The following is a 15,192-nucleotide window of genomic DNA, read 5'->3' as shown; positions in this document are numbered from 1 at the left end:
CGCGGTTGCTTGGATAAGATTTCGGTTGTCTTGTGCATGTTGCCCAAGCAAACTACTTACAATATTTTAATCACTTGTGCTTATGAGTGTAAGATATTTTAATGTGTAAAGTATACTACTTGGACATTATAAATAGCTTGCTTAATTCATTTTTACAAGTGTGCAATAACGAGTTTAAAACTGAAAAAGACTTAAGCTTTCAATCGAGTAAATTAATTTTGCAAAACCGTCTTTCACTTCAAATCATTGAGTTATTTTGCAAGTTTGTTTATTAATCTTTGAGTCTTTTATTGAGTTATTGTATTGCACCTAGTCATTTAGTCGTGTTCAAGGATCCCGTGTTTTGTACTGAAACTTTATCTCCTCCGTTCAATTGAGTGAACAACATTGAGATAAGTGGAGTCTTGTAACAATCGGGTAGAACCAAACCAAAGTCTTAGGATAGAGTTATCCTTAAGCATGAAGTCTTAGAAGCAGAGTAACTTTTGAGCAGGGAGTCTTTCGGCGGAGTAGCCCAAAGCAAAAGCCTTATTATTCACTCCATAAAAACTAATTAACAACTATCGTCTCTCTGTGGATTCGACCCCTACATACTACATTCATTTGTGTCTAGGGTATTTATTTTTGCATAGATGTGCGATAGTCTATCAATCGAGTAGTTATCCTACCTTTTAAGCAAAATCTTCAATAAAACAGCAATAATCAACTAGAAGGCCTCTTCTTCAAATCCTTCACCTAAACAATTAAATATCATATGTAGTTAATAATTAATCATATTATATGAATTAAAATGTGAAACAACTCGAAACAAGGATAGAGAAACAATATCGTATGGAGATCATCCATCTTTTTCATGTTAAAACTATGTGGTTTCAAATCACGGTGGCCCCATGTTGGTCAGGGCCGGTCAGCCCCATGTCACGGTGGTCGGTCAGCGTTGTCTAGGTGATCAGTTAACAGGTGTGGTGGTCATAGGTGATGATAAATGTTGTTTAATATTTAAAGCTTAAACAATTAATTTAAAGATGAGATTATAAGATCTTACCAATTAGTTTTAACATAAAAAAGATGGATGATCTCCCTTTCTCTAGTTTCCTTCTCTTTTCTCTCTCAGATTTTATGTAATTTTTATGAAGTAATTAGCCAATATGTGAAGGGTGAGGGTGGTGGGCGTGTATATAGAGTTGGATGATTTGTTGGAAGTTTCTAGGAAAGCCTCACCTTTTATTATATTATTATCTTAATGAAATATCTAGTGTAGGATAAGTCTTCCCTAGTCAACAGCTCCCTTCCTTCCCTTCCTTTGACTCCCCCTTTCCCACGCCTAACACTTCCATTTTTTTTTTCAAATAATCCCATTTTAAATATTAAAAAAAAAAATGCATTTTTAACGTTGCCTTCGCCATTGACCATGTTGGCCTTGACTTGAAATACGAGGTATTACAGTAAATTTCAATTTTTAAAATAATTATCATTCGAAAATTTGTAGATTTAAAAAAAATGATTAATAGATAGAAATTTAAATAATTGTTATATGAAATCGGTAAGTGAAAACATAGTAAGTTAGTTTTAATTTTATTTGAGTTGTGTCACCTGTTACATATTTTCCTATTTTAGGTGTTTAAACATGTTTTATTTTGGGTTTAATTTTTGTATGAGCTTTGTTAACTTATATGATTTATGTTGATGATATTAAGATGTTGTCTACAGTTAGTGGCAAAACTAAGAGGTGTTAGTTATAAGGTCATCTCAGACATTGAAAATTTCGAATAAATTAAAAACTTTCGATAGCTTTCCAGGTTTCACTGATGTCCATGGCTACAAATCAATACGAGTAGTTATTTGAGGATAATCATCTAGATCATGTAAACCCCAAACTCTGGACTGTTGTTGCACCACTAAAATGGATGCTCCAATATTAGGATTTAAAGCAAGCATTTCCCCCAATGGGCCTAACTCTCCCGGACAATCTCCCCATTGTGCTAGTTCTATCATGTATCGTGAATTCCTATGACGTCTTCCAACCATGATCAAGTCATGGTTTGAGTTCTCAATGCATCTTATCATAGCCGCCCAACTCATCGTACCAGTTAACCCTACTTCTTCGTACAAGATCCTGTCCTCCTTGTGCATGGTATTCAACCTGAATTCACTTAGAATATCGTCATCAAGTAGCCTGCTTTGCTCGCCTTTTCCTACTATATCTTCTGAACAAGACCCTATACATCTCAATAACATTAGTCTTACTCTGGTATTTTCCGACATTCTCATGGCGTAAGCTAGTGTTTCTCGGTCATCATGACCTCCAAAAAAAAGTACTACCACTCGGTATATCATGGGCTCTACTACAAGTGGTCGCACTTTCTTAATATTACGCAGACCTCCATGGTCCACTAATACGGCTACAGAACAAGGAGCTTTATCAAAAACATTTCTGTTAAGATTTCTATACACAAAAGAGGGTTCAAGTTTTCCCTTTTCACTGCATTGCTTCTGGAAAGGGATTATAATTAGTGAAGTCCTTTTTTCCAAGGCAATGGAGCAAACGTCATTGTGCATTGATGTGTTTGGCGAGATGGCTTTGAAACAATACACCATGACCAAGTGGTTGTTGTTGTTGTCGTTGTAATGTTGTTCAAACTTGTTGAAGGAATTAAATATTCTCTCAGATTCTGTAGGATAATAAGATGGCTTTTCTCGAGGTTGATGGGCAACTAACAGGGAAGAAGAACGACCCATAAGTCTTATGAGGTGCATGACTATTAAGTTGATAGGACTATCCTTTGTAGGGTTTGAGACATGCAATAATTCCAAGATTCCCCTCACGTTATCAGCACTATGAACACATGTCATTATGCGAAGCTCCTCGTTACGTCGTTGATGTCTTATCGTTCTTCTCTTAAAAGCCACATATCTCCTAGACGGATCATAGAGTGCCTTAACTATTGGCGATAGAGCTCCCGTGATCAGCACCACTGATATCATCATTATTGCAAAACCTTCTTCACTCATACCCTGCACATCATCACAATTACGTTTTTGTTTTAGTAACTATAAAATAAGAAAATGTTATTTTAGGCTTTATGAGGAGGAAAATTAAATTAAACTTACATTCGTCTTCATCTTTTGAATTAAGATTGTTAGCTCAATTATACCCTTAGCATTCATGATGAGAGCGAGAGACAGGGCATCTCGGAAGGGCATTCTATAAAAAAGAGGGGGCGCGATGGTGCCTACAACCTTGCCTAAAAAGGCCACACAAACCACCAACTGAATCACGCCAATGTTCTTAGCGGTCTGGATAGCAAATACATCCATTTGTAGTCCACATATGGCAAAAAAGATTGGCATCAGAAGCACAGAGACAAAAGAATCAAGCTTTTCGGATAAAGCAGCTCCTAAAGGAGGTCCATCGGGTATGACTAATCCTACAATGAAGCAAGCAATGACTGCGCTCACTCCGATGGCTTCCCCTATGAAACCACATCCAAAAAGAGCAATGAAAACCCCAAATATGTACACTTCTTTCATAGGTTCCCCGTCAGGTGTTTGTCTAATGGCCCATAATACAGCTGGACGAATCCCATACAGGGCAAATACAATGAAAAAGGCAACTGATGTGAAAGACCCCAAGAAAGAGGAAACACTTTTGGCTTTCACTATGTTACATGCAAACCTAATACTTACAAGTGACCATTGAAACACATCAGCGACCAATGAAGAAGAAGAAGCTAAGCGGCCGATCTCGGAGTTTAGAATCTTCAGATCAGTGAGAAAACACGCAATGACTGGAAAGGCCGACATTGACTGGACCTCGACTACAAAAGGAAGTATCCTTAAGATGTCAGGGTCGAGAGTGACAAAGTGCTTTAGAAGGAACGCAACCAAACTAGCTAGTCCATATGGAATAAGAAAACTCAACACTCCGATAGCTACTGGCTTCTTGCCCGACCTCAAAGCTAAAGCTAGGTCCATTTTTACTCCTAGAAGAAATAAGAATAACATAAGACTAAACACGGATAAATTATCCAATATAATTTTGCTTTTTGTAGGGAACAGTCCTGCTGAAAACTCTTTATTGCGTCCAAGTAGTGAAGGTCCGAGAACCACCCCTCCCTGCAGGTAACAATCTACAATCAAAAGCTATACATCATTTGTATATCTTCCAACGTACTTAATCATAATCTAGTACGTATTACGTAAATTTATTCAGGCTAAGTCCGGTTTGCATTCATGAATATATTCATAGTTTGTTACTAAAGAAACTCTTACATGTGACTTTGCTCGACAATAAGATCTCGTCAAACATTTTGTAAAAAATGTATACTTAGATCTCAAACCTCACTTAAATTCGTGATTTGAAAAAAAAAAAAAAGGATTGTTTGAATGTTTATATCATCCAAATAAAACATATATGTTTCTCATATTATTGACTTCACGTTTTAACTTTCATCGATAACCATTATTGTTGTTGTTTTTGTTGTTGTTGTTGTTATTATTATTAAAAACACAATTAACACGGGATTAGTAGGCAGCAAGGATACTATCTGGGCCCCCACTCCTTTGCAATAGCAAAGCTAATCCTAGTAAAAATCTGAACTTCAATCAACATCCGCACCTTATTTTTCCTTTGTTAAACCCGGAAATGAATGTGTTAAACAACAAAAAAACTGTTGGAATTCCAATGCAAATTGTTGGGTTTTTAATTAAACCAATATCATCAATAATAGAGGTTTCCAGGTATGCTAATAATTGTGCATATAGCAGGCGATAATATCAGTTTATTATTAATATCCTAGTTGATAAGTACCTAACCTCATTTTCGTCCTTGTCCAAATCACTTACACTTACTTTGACTACCAATGTTACGACCGAACCACTCTAATCACTAACCTAAAGCAAGAAAATTCACCTTACTAGTAAATTTATAATAGACAAATAGGTCATGTGATTTGTGTTTAGAAATATAAATCAACTATACTATTATATGGTGAGAAAGCTTTTATGTGAATTTTTTTAATTTTTTTTTTATGTCAAATCAATTGTGGAATGAAATAGCTAACTTTTATATATGTTTGCGTTTTATTCAATTAAAAGTATGCCTGTTTTGGTCAATTACCCATTTGATTCCGGTTTATTTATGCAAAATTGTGGTTCTGGGCACATAATATGGATCTTTAATACTAAAAATGCTCTCGAAATCTTCTTCAAATTTACCTAAAACAAGTTTAAAACAATTTTTATTATACAAAGTGTCCATTTTCCTCTCTTAATTTATACAACATTGAGTTTTATACAAAAAAAATCTTCCTTTTAATTTTACTTGTTTTCTTTTATCTCCTACAAACTAATATGGTGTCACAAAGGTGATATTATACAACGAATTTTCTTTTATTTTTTTAATTTCCAATAAAATAAATGGTTTTGTAATAGAGAAAGAAAGAATACTCACTAGAATTTGAGAAACAATAGTAGGCTGGCCGAAAGGTTTCAGAACAAAGTGGGTAAAGCGGGTGATGAGGGTAATAAGGGAGAGTTGGAGCAACAAGGCGGGAATGGTAAAATGGAGAGGATCATCACCAAAGAAGACGCCACGCGAGCTTGCCCGACTCAAAGAATGGCAAACAAAGCCATTTGTGAGACGAAAGGCGTCATGATCATGTTCTACTTTCTGATGCATCTGCATTGTGGTTTTTTTGTGTCAAATAAGCCACAAAGGCACTACCATATAAAGATAACTCAAACATGAGATCTAATGTCTATAAAACCGCTAGGCTATTTATGATATCTGTTTGCATTGTTGTTGTTCGGCTGTTTTCACTATCGACCACATCCATTCTTAAGATGATCTTTCATGCCCATAAGTTGTTGTCTCATCACCTTATACCAAATTTGATTCCATCTTTGATCATTCCCCCTATGAATCAAACAATTATTATCCATTAATTTGAATGTTTGACATAAATTTAATATTTGATGAATTTTAACTGCATTATAGATAGATGGATGACGGAACAATTAAGATCAAAGTTTCAAGATGAGAGAAATTGAGAAGCACAACCATGGTAGTTTTCCATGCATTGTCTTTCTTCCAAATAAAGATTAAACTCGTTAATCTTCCCTATTTTTGCATATCAAACCAAAAATAAGGGATCTAATCAACTTTTTAAACTTGTTTTTTTTTGTAATTTATATTATCTTTGTACATGTGTTTCTTTTTAATATATAAGGTGATATTTTTTAAAAAAAAAATTAAAAAATAAATATGTTCTTGTAAAATGAAGTGTACATAAAGCATATATGTATCATATCAAAATAACTCCGTATTTCTTAAATTATTTGTTAGCTGTCATTTTTCGTTGAATTGATTTATTATTTATAAGAAATTGATAATTAAAATATATGACTCATAGAACATAATTTTTGCATCTATATGTCTTCGCTGATTAGTGCGCTAGTTTAATACTAGTAATATGTATGTTATGTATATAATTTGTTTGCTTAAAATTAAAGAATATGTACCTTTGAGATAGTTAAATAAAACTAATTAACTAAAATATATTTTTTTAATGATATTGGGCCAAGAATGAAAACTGTGTGTTATTCACGTAGGATCGGAATGCAAACCGCCACTGATATATCATTTTTAGAAGCAAATCAGAAGAGTTTTTGCGTTAAATAAATATATAGTTATAGTGTTTGAAAAATGAGTCTCACCTAAAATTGCCATCTCAAAGTGACAACTTTAATAACCAAAAAGTGTCGCTCCTAATTGTTGTTTGCTTTCTCTTTTCATGCCTAAAAAATAATTCTATATACACACCCCATAACACTAAATAATTTTATTTAAACAAGGTATGCTCAATCCCCCTTACTACTAAAAGAATAAAAATTCTCTTAGTTTTCCCTCCAAAAGGCATATAGTTAAATAAGGTAATAAGTAAAACTTTCTTTCATTACATTAATATATTTTCAATAAATATATTCTTATAATTAAACTCTAATCCCCCTACTATAAGAGAATAAAAATTCTCTTAGTTTTCCCTCCAAAAAGCATCTAGCTAAATAAGGTAATAAATAAAATTTTCTTTCATTACATTATTATCTTTTCAATGAATATATTCGTATAAATAAACTCTAATTTTTTAAATAAATTCATAATTATGATTTTTTCATTAAAATAAAATAAAATTGATATTAAATTATAAAGTATAAGTTGCTAAATTTTTCAGTAATGCAATAATTATTACTATATAGAATAACTTGACACATGCTTACTATTAGTTTCGTGACAAAAAAACATTCACTAAAAACTTCACAACTTAAATATAATTGTTTATTAGTTTTTCATTTCAATATTTTCGGTTCATATCAAAATACAATGGAGTGAACTGATAAATATTAATGAGATGCACATTTTAAAAGTATAATCCTCCTATATACTAAGATAATACAATTTCTCTAAAGTTTTCCCTCCAAAGTGCTCAAACTTATATATGGAAACAAATTAGATTTTCATTTATTAAACTAATTTTCCATTTAAAATAATCTATACATAAAAATTGTATCTCCTATTACTAACTTCGTGACGAAAAAAGTTTTTTTAAAAAAAATTTGATGTAGTTAAAATATTTTCATAAAAAACACAATTCATGGAATTATTCAATTATTTTGATTACTTTTATAGTTATTTTTTATAAAAATTCGTGAGATATAAATCTAAAATCTATAACTAATACATTAAAAATTAAAAGGTCTATATTTACCGCGCATTTGCGCGGGATCTACACTAGTTTTCTATTAACGGCCTATAAAAAAATCACAACATTCCAGCCTAAAAACTATAAAATTGAATGCAGAGACGAAGTCAGAAAATTATACTTAGTGCCGAAAACTAAAAACAAACACTTAAATGAAAAATTATTAAATCAAATCTATAATACGCGAGGACACCTTAATTTGTGTATTCACAATTTTTATAGTGTACTAGTTAGTATGACTTATAGAAATTATATAGTTTTAAATCTGTAATAACTTGAATGTTGAACCAGCTATTCCGGGAAGCAAATCTATAAAATCTAATTAAAAAGCTACTTGAAATAATGTGACATGGCAAATTTATTGTGACATGGCAATAATATATAGTGACATGGCAATAGTTTATTGTGATATATCACTTACTAGATTGAAAGCACGTGCGTTGCAACGGGTTAATTAACTTGGGTATAATGAAAAAAATGTTATAAAACTTTAATGTTTACATCTAATCATTTGTTCACATATGATTAAAATTTATCTTTCAAAGAAAATAAATGATAAATACATACACGTCTACCGTTTATTGATTATACGAGAAAAATAAATAATAAATACTCCCTCCATGTTTTTATATATGACTGTTCCGGGTGTAATTCCAGAGCAGTTATTTGTTACCACCCGTGCTTGTAGAATGACGTCTTTGGTTGAATCCTCCTCTCGGTCTCCTGAAACGATGAACAAACTGAGGGCTCGGCTTTGGACCGAGCGAACTCACTCCGACGCTCAAGTCAGTAAACTTAAATGTGATAAGTTGTTGTTACTTGGCGAAGTATGTATTGCAGAGAGATAAGGGAGATATTACCAGATGAATAGTGATTCTTAGGTTGAATTGTGGATCCTCTACTCAATGAGAGTAGAGGAGTATTTATAGACTTTCACCTTTTGTCACGTAGTGGCCAAGTGGCCAAGTGGCTAGCAGGTGGAAAGACTGATCTACCCTCGGCCGAGGGGCCTATGGCAGGCCGGCGGGCCCTGATGACTCGCCGCCGAGGGGTCTTGGATATGAGTTCGCGGATATGTGCCCCGGCTGGCTAGTTGTCCTAGCCGAGGCACAAGAGACAGGCCGACAGGCGGCGTCGGTTAGGCTGTCTAAGTCGTTGACCTTGCTGTGGATATCTTTGACCTTGCTCAATATGTTGACTTGGTCAGAGGGTGCAGAATATGCCCCATCAATTTGCCCCCAGCGTAGTCTATGCCGTGGTATGGGCTCCGATGTATGTTGAGCGTATATTCTGCGCAAGTTCTAAAAAATCATCTGCCCCGGCTTCTTCCACCTCGGCGTGGTTCTGCTTAGGCCGTACCATATCCCCCATCCACATGGATGTGTAATGGACATCAGATGTGGAAAAGAAAGTGGCGCTGGCCGAGACCGAGGTTGTGAGCGCCGTGTGCTTTTGATTGCCCCCTGCCGGTGCTGACAAGCTTGGTTGATCATGTGGTCGGCGGAGAACAGATACTTAGGAATTTGTTGAGCAAGATGAATAGGCAGAGAGATTTGAAGGGGCGTGTTGAAGACGCTTGGTCACTGTTGCATTGACTGACGTTCAACTGTTGCAACGATTGACATTCCGTGGTTGCATGTCTGACACGTGTCTGTTCGCTGATTGGCTGACGTTTCATGGGCTGTGCCCTGATTGGTCCTTCTTCATGGGCTTTCCCCTATAAATAGGGCAGTTAGTCCCTGAAATTGGCCACCAATTTCATTTTCTCTAAAATTTTCTTCTCTCTAGCCCTCTTTGACGAAACTTCTCTCTAGCTTTCAGAATTGTTACTCCGGCGTAGCACTTTTCTTCAAGGTAAACAAACAAATTTTTAATTTTTTCATTTTTTCGTTGTGAATCATGTCTTCTGCTGATGCCGGTCCTAGTAGCCGTGCGCCGGGGGGTTCCCCGTCGCGTCTTGACGAAGAGGAGGCACTGGCTGCCGTCCCGCTAAGGTCCGGGGGTCCTAGGTCTCCTTCTCCCGAAGTTGACCCAAAAGCTTTGGAGGATTGGGAGGATGACGCCGAAACTGATGAGGACTTTGATGATGTCGGCGAGGATGTTGGAAGGACTCGTCCTAATGAGGGGAGGCAGTATATCATGGATCACGGCGACGTCTGTAAGGCCTGCCCTGACCGTGCCTGGACCCATAAGTTCGCCAGCTGTTCCGGCGAGACACTTTTCGAGGGCCATTTCTACTTTGGCAGGGGATACAAAATTGTTATCCCTGAGGAGGGTCAGGCCGTCTGTTGCCCTCCCCCGGGTTGCACCGGCGTATACATCCGGCATCTGGAGTACGGGCTCCGGTTTCCACTGAACGACTACGTTATGGCCATCATTAGAGCCATGAACATCGTCGTGGCCTAACTGCACCCCTTGGCTATTAGGACCATAGTCGGCTTTGTCTGGCTCTGTCTCTTCAAGGGGGAGGTCCCAACGGTTAATTTATTCCGTCGGCTTCACCACCTTCGGCCGTCATTTCCTGGTCGCGTTGGATGGTACAGCGTGCAAATGGAGCCGGGTTACGTCTCCGTTGATAAGCTTACTTCCTGCAAAGACTGGAAAGATCGGTGGGTGTTCGTTGAGGTGCCGGATGACTATCCGCTGCCCCGGTCCTTTCAGCACCAAGTTAATTTGCGGTGCGAGACTAAGGCGGAGCGTGACAAATGGGTCACCCGGAATAAGCTTAAGATGGACGCCAGCAAGGTCCCTCTTAATGCGGATGAGAGGCTGGCGATGAGGCTTTTTGAGGCGGACAAGAGTGGGGTGCCGAAGAGATGGATTCCTCCAACGCAGATCATTCTCCAGGATGAGCTGCTCTGCCATGTCGGCCTCATACCGGCCCTAGCACAGGGTGAGTGGGGTCGGTGTGAGGCCATCTCTGCTCTCAATGTTTCTGTTTCTTTGAATTTTGATTTAGTTCTTATACTTAACTCTTGCTGTGTTTCCTTTGCAGACCACTTTGGACCGGACCTGTCTAAGGATATCCTCCGGAGAATGGGGCTGCACAAGGATAAGACTGTTGCTGACTTGCACCCTAAGGCTCTGGCCCGTGATCGCAGGACGTCACCGAATGATCTCATGGATCAGCAGCTGAAAAGCCTGAATGTGGAGGCGGCCCAGGCAAAGGTTGCTAGTAACATGCCGCGCCGAACGCGGAAAACAAAGTCTTCGGCGGCGACGGCGTCGACATCGATTCCACCTCCCATCCCTTCATCCGAGAGAGACGGTGGTGATCGTTGATATCACCAATGGGGGGGACTCCGATGCCGAGGGGTCTCCCCTTGTCCTTAAGAGGAAAAAGTCTACCCCTGCTGGTGCTGCTGCTACCGAGGGCGGCAAGGAAATGGGCCCTCCGACCAAGAAGCCCAAGCCTGGTACTGATCTATCCTATGGCTCAGACTTAGCCGGTTCATTGGGCGTTCCTGATGACAGGCTCTCTGGTTTGTCCATGAATGTTGATATGGATGATTTGATTGAATTTTTGTAGATCAACCGCTGCCGTCTACCGGTCACACTATTGAACGGCGTGCCGAGGGGAAAACTGCGCAAGCAAGTGGTCAAGATGCCACCGTTGTCACCTCCTTCCCGAAGCCTACCCCCCTCCAGATTAATTCGGAGGGCCTAAGTTTGATCAGGTTACTGGCGAAGTGGGCTGATACGGCCGATGCTCTTATTGTGGAGCAAGAGAAGACCATGGCTGAAGCTGCCCCACAGCTCGAGCGGCTAAGGCTTGAACTCGACGCGGCGAACAAAGAAGCCGAAAGGGCCAAGGCTGAGGCTGAAGAGGCGGTCCGTGCTGAGAGAAAACTCAGAGAGGATGCTGAAAAGGAGGTCCTTGCTGAGAGAGCCAAGACCGAGGCCGCGGCGGCTGAAGTTGCTAAGCTGCTGGAGGGGCGTGACCTTGTTCAGAAGCACGCCGACCTTTACCGTACGCAGAGGGACGAATTTAGGGGCCTGTTCCAGGCCCAGGGGAAGGTGGTTCGGAACAAGGATGCTATCATCTCCCAAAGGGAGGAGGACATTGAGACGCTCCAAACCGTTATCCTCCCTAACATGTGCGCCCAATACCGGGACCTGGCCGAAGAAGCTGCCAGGGAAGTGATTGGGGAGCTCTTCCCCCTTGATGGTTCCTTTCCGTGGGACAAATTTGACGAGTTGTTTGATGACAAGCTCGCAGCTAAAGAGAAAGCCACGGAGGAGAAAGCCAAGGAGGAGGTAAGGGTGAAAAGGGAGGAGGAGGTGGCCGCGGAGAAGGCAGCTCTTGCTGAGAAGACTAGGGCGGCCAAGGAGGAAGCCGAGAGGATGAAGGCGGTGAGGCCGCCGAGGCCGAGGCCGCCAAGAAAGCCGAGGCCGAGGTCGCTTGAAGCCGAGGCCGCCAAGACAGCTTCGGGTCGCCCATCGAAGATGATGCTTTAACGCTGCGATGGTAAGCGACAACAGAGCATAGGGAGACGGGCGGTCGTCACCGAGCTCACCCGCGTCTCGGATAGCTGCAAATGTCGGGAGCCAATTATTAAGCCTTTCCTCCCTGCCATCTTTTGGCGCTTAAATGATATGTCTGTAACCTTTTGCTTTTCTTTTCCTTATATTTTGTACAACTTTGGTAGGCTGTGTTTTAGCTTATCCCCATGGGGACGGTCGTCGTCTGTATTCTCCTCATTTGTAACCTGTTATCATTTTTAATAAGAGTTTGCTTATTTTGCCTCTGGCTTGGCCGATGTCTTTTCTTGTCTTCGTCTGAGTTGTCTTCTTACGTTATTAATTGAGCGCTTCTTTTGTTTCCGCCTCGGCCTGGCCGAGGCAGTCTAGAGTGCGTATCTCAACTGTGTTTAACGTTTCTAAGGCATGCTGATCGCTTTCGTGAGTGTAAACAGCGCTGGTAGTGACTGCCGCGACGCCTGTTTCCTTACAAGATGGCTAACTAGTGGCGTCTACCTCTTGGAGTGACTAACTGCGGCGTCTACCTCTTGGGGTGATCGCCGTAGCGTCTACTTCTTGGGGTGATCGCCGTAGCGCCTATTTCTTGATGGTGGCTCGCCGTGGCGTCTACCTCTTGGAGTGATTTCTAGCTGCGCGTCTACCTCTTGGGGTGATCGCCGTAGCGTCTACTTCTTGGGGTGACTGCCGTGGCGCCTACTTCTTGATGGTGACTGCCATGGCGTCTACCTCTTGGAGTGACTGCTGCGGCGTCTACCTCTTGGGGTGACTGCCGTAGCGTCTACTTCTTGGGGTGACTGCCGTGGCGCCTACTTCTTGATAGTGACTATGGGGGGAAATGAACACTGAGATGGCAAACTTGGACGATTCTTCATTAGATATAAACATGCGTCGGGGTGCCCACAGTTGTCTTGGGCACCTCCGCCGCGGTCCAAAATTTTTCCCGAGATTGTCAGTGTCCTAATGGCTCATCAAAGGCGCACCCTCCATGTCTGTCAGCCGGTGTGTCTTGAGAGAGCGTCGGACCTGGGAATGTACTGTATCTGGAAGGACTTCAATTTGGCGGTGTCGGCTTTTACCCTTTCCAGGTATCTTACCATCCCGTTGTCTCGAGCCTCATACTCTCCCCTGATTTGGTTGGCCACCAATAGTGAGCATGTTTTCGCCACGACGTGCTCCGCCCCGGCAGCCCTAGCTAACTCGACTCCATTTATCACCGCCTCGTATTCGGATTCGTTGTTTGAGATCGAGAAGGTAAATTTCAAGGCGTGCTCAAACACGTCCCCGTTTGGGCTGGTGATAAGGATGCCGGCTCCTGAGCTGTTCGCCGTAGGGGACCCGTCAGTAGTTATTTCCCATACGCCGAGATGCGGTTCTTCTTGGTCGGTCGGGGTTCCTTCAACCATGCCGACGTTGGTATTCATCGGGTCGTCCTCCTGCTGCAAGGATGGGCTCTTCCCCTTCTCTGACTTCTTTCCACTTTGAGGGATTGCATGTTGCACCCTCTGGCGGATATCTGGGTGTTGACCACCTCGTCCTTCTCGTCCTTGGAGACGAGCTTATGCGCTTCCCCCCGGTCCGAGACATACATCAGTGTCAGGGCCCGGATGGACATCACTGCGTCGGCCTCGCTCAGAGTGACTCGGCCTATGAGAACGTTGTAGGCGGACGAGCCGTCGATGACCACGAACTCAGCTAGGATATTCTTAGCCGCATCTCCCTCGCCGAACATCACCGGCAATCCCAGATCAACCCCGGGGTACCAGGCCGCCCCGGAAAAAGCGTACAACGGATTGGTGCGGGGGCTCAAGTCTTCAACCTTCAGACCGAGGTTGAGAAAGCACTCCATGAACATGATGTTCGTGTAGGCGCCTGTGTCAATCGGGCACCTCTTGACCAGGTGGTTGGATATGTCCAAGTGGACTACAAGTGGGTCGTTGTGAGGGGCGATGACTCCCTCGTAGTCCTTCTTCCCAATAGTCATGTCGGGGATCTTTGGAAGCGGGGACCGCTTTTTTGGGCACAAAGTTGATGGCCCGATACGGCTCGTTCGTGTGCCGTTTGTGCCCATGAGCGGATTCGCCGTTCTCGTTGCCCCCGATGACAACATGGATCACTCCTATCCGTTCAAAGACGGATTTCTTATTTGAACCGTCGGCCTCAGTCTTTTGGCCTTTGGCAACATACTTGCCGAGGCTCCCCTTCCGATCGGCTCTTCAATGGCATTCTTCGATGCGGATCATCGATAAGGTGACCGGTGTGGCCGTGGTACTCACAAGATCGGCTCGTGTCACCGTCCCCCTCGGCTTGGGGGCCTTTCCCACTTCCTCCCTCGTGCTTGCTCAGGGCGAAGACCTCGGCGGCAGATACGACCAAGGGGGTGTGGCCATTGAACCGTTTCTGGTAGTACGGTCCTGAATTCCCCCCGGCGCCCGCCGAGTTTTGCTTTCTGGTGGACCTGTCAGACCGTGACCTATTATTGTCACGACGTCCTTCGTCCGGTTATCCTCCCGGCGCTCTTTCTCTCTACGAGTGCCCACCTCGCCGGGCCTACCCAGGTTTTGTGGTAGTCCTCCATCTTTATGGCCTGATCGGCCATCTTCCTTGCGGAGTCTAGGTTCAGGCCGCCACACTTGATGAGCTCATTTTTTAGGTCTCCTCTCGGGAGGCCATTCATCGCCGAAGGTCGCCGGTTTCATTGCTCACTCACGAATCTGCTGAACCTTGGCGTCGAACCTCTTTACGTAACTTCGGAGAGACTCGCCTCCCTCCTGTCTGATAGTCAGGAGGTCCGAGGTCTCCACGGCCCTCCTCTTGTTGCAAGAATACTGGGCTAGGAATGCGTCCTTTAGGTCGGCGTAACAGTATACCGACCCGTCGGGTAGCCCCTTGTACCAACTTTGTGCCATCCCATGCAGTGTCGTCGGGAAGACTCGGCACCAAACCTCATCGG

At 42.0% G+C, this 15,192-nt stretch overlaps 1 protein-coding gene across 1 annotated transcript in view; it reads right to left on the bottom strand.

The window, feature by feature from the left end:
• Positions 1–1,763: 1,763 nt before the first annotated feature.
• LOC141590865 (cation/H(+) antiporter 15-like) overlaps positions 1,764–15,192 on the bottom strand; it is a 32,128-nt gene continuing 18,699 nt past the window's right edge. Inside the window, exons 3-4 of the mRNA XM_074411393.1 lie at positions 3,112–4,116; positions 1,764–3,015 (exon numbers count right to left, since the gene is read on the bottom strand). Of these exons, the coding sequence (XP_074267494.1) occupies positions 1,819–3,015; positions 3,112–4,116 (2,202 nt within the window). The 3' untranslated portion in view covers positions 1,764–1,818. The remainder of the gene's footprint in view (positions 3,016–3,111; positions 4,117–15,192) is intronic.

The sequence above is a fragment of the Silene latifolia genome, chromosome 1 (genome assembly GCF_048544455.1).
Source record: "Silene latifolia isolate original U9 population chromosome 1, ASM4854445v1, whole genome shotgun sequence".
In the NCBI taxonomy this organism is placed as follows: domain Eukaryota; kingdom Viridiplantae; phylum Streptophyta; class Magnoliopsida; order Caryophyllales; family Caryophyllaceae; genus Silene; species Silene latifolia.
Note: the sequence above shows the minus strand (reverse complement) of the source record. Positions and strands in the feature narration are given on the sequence as shown.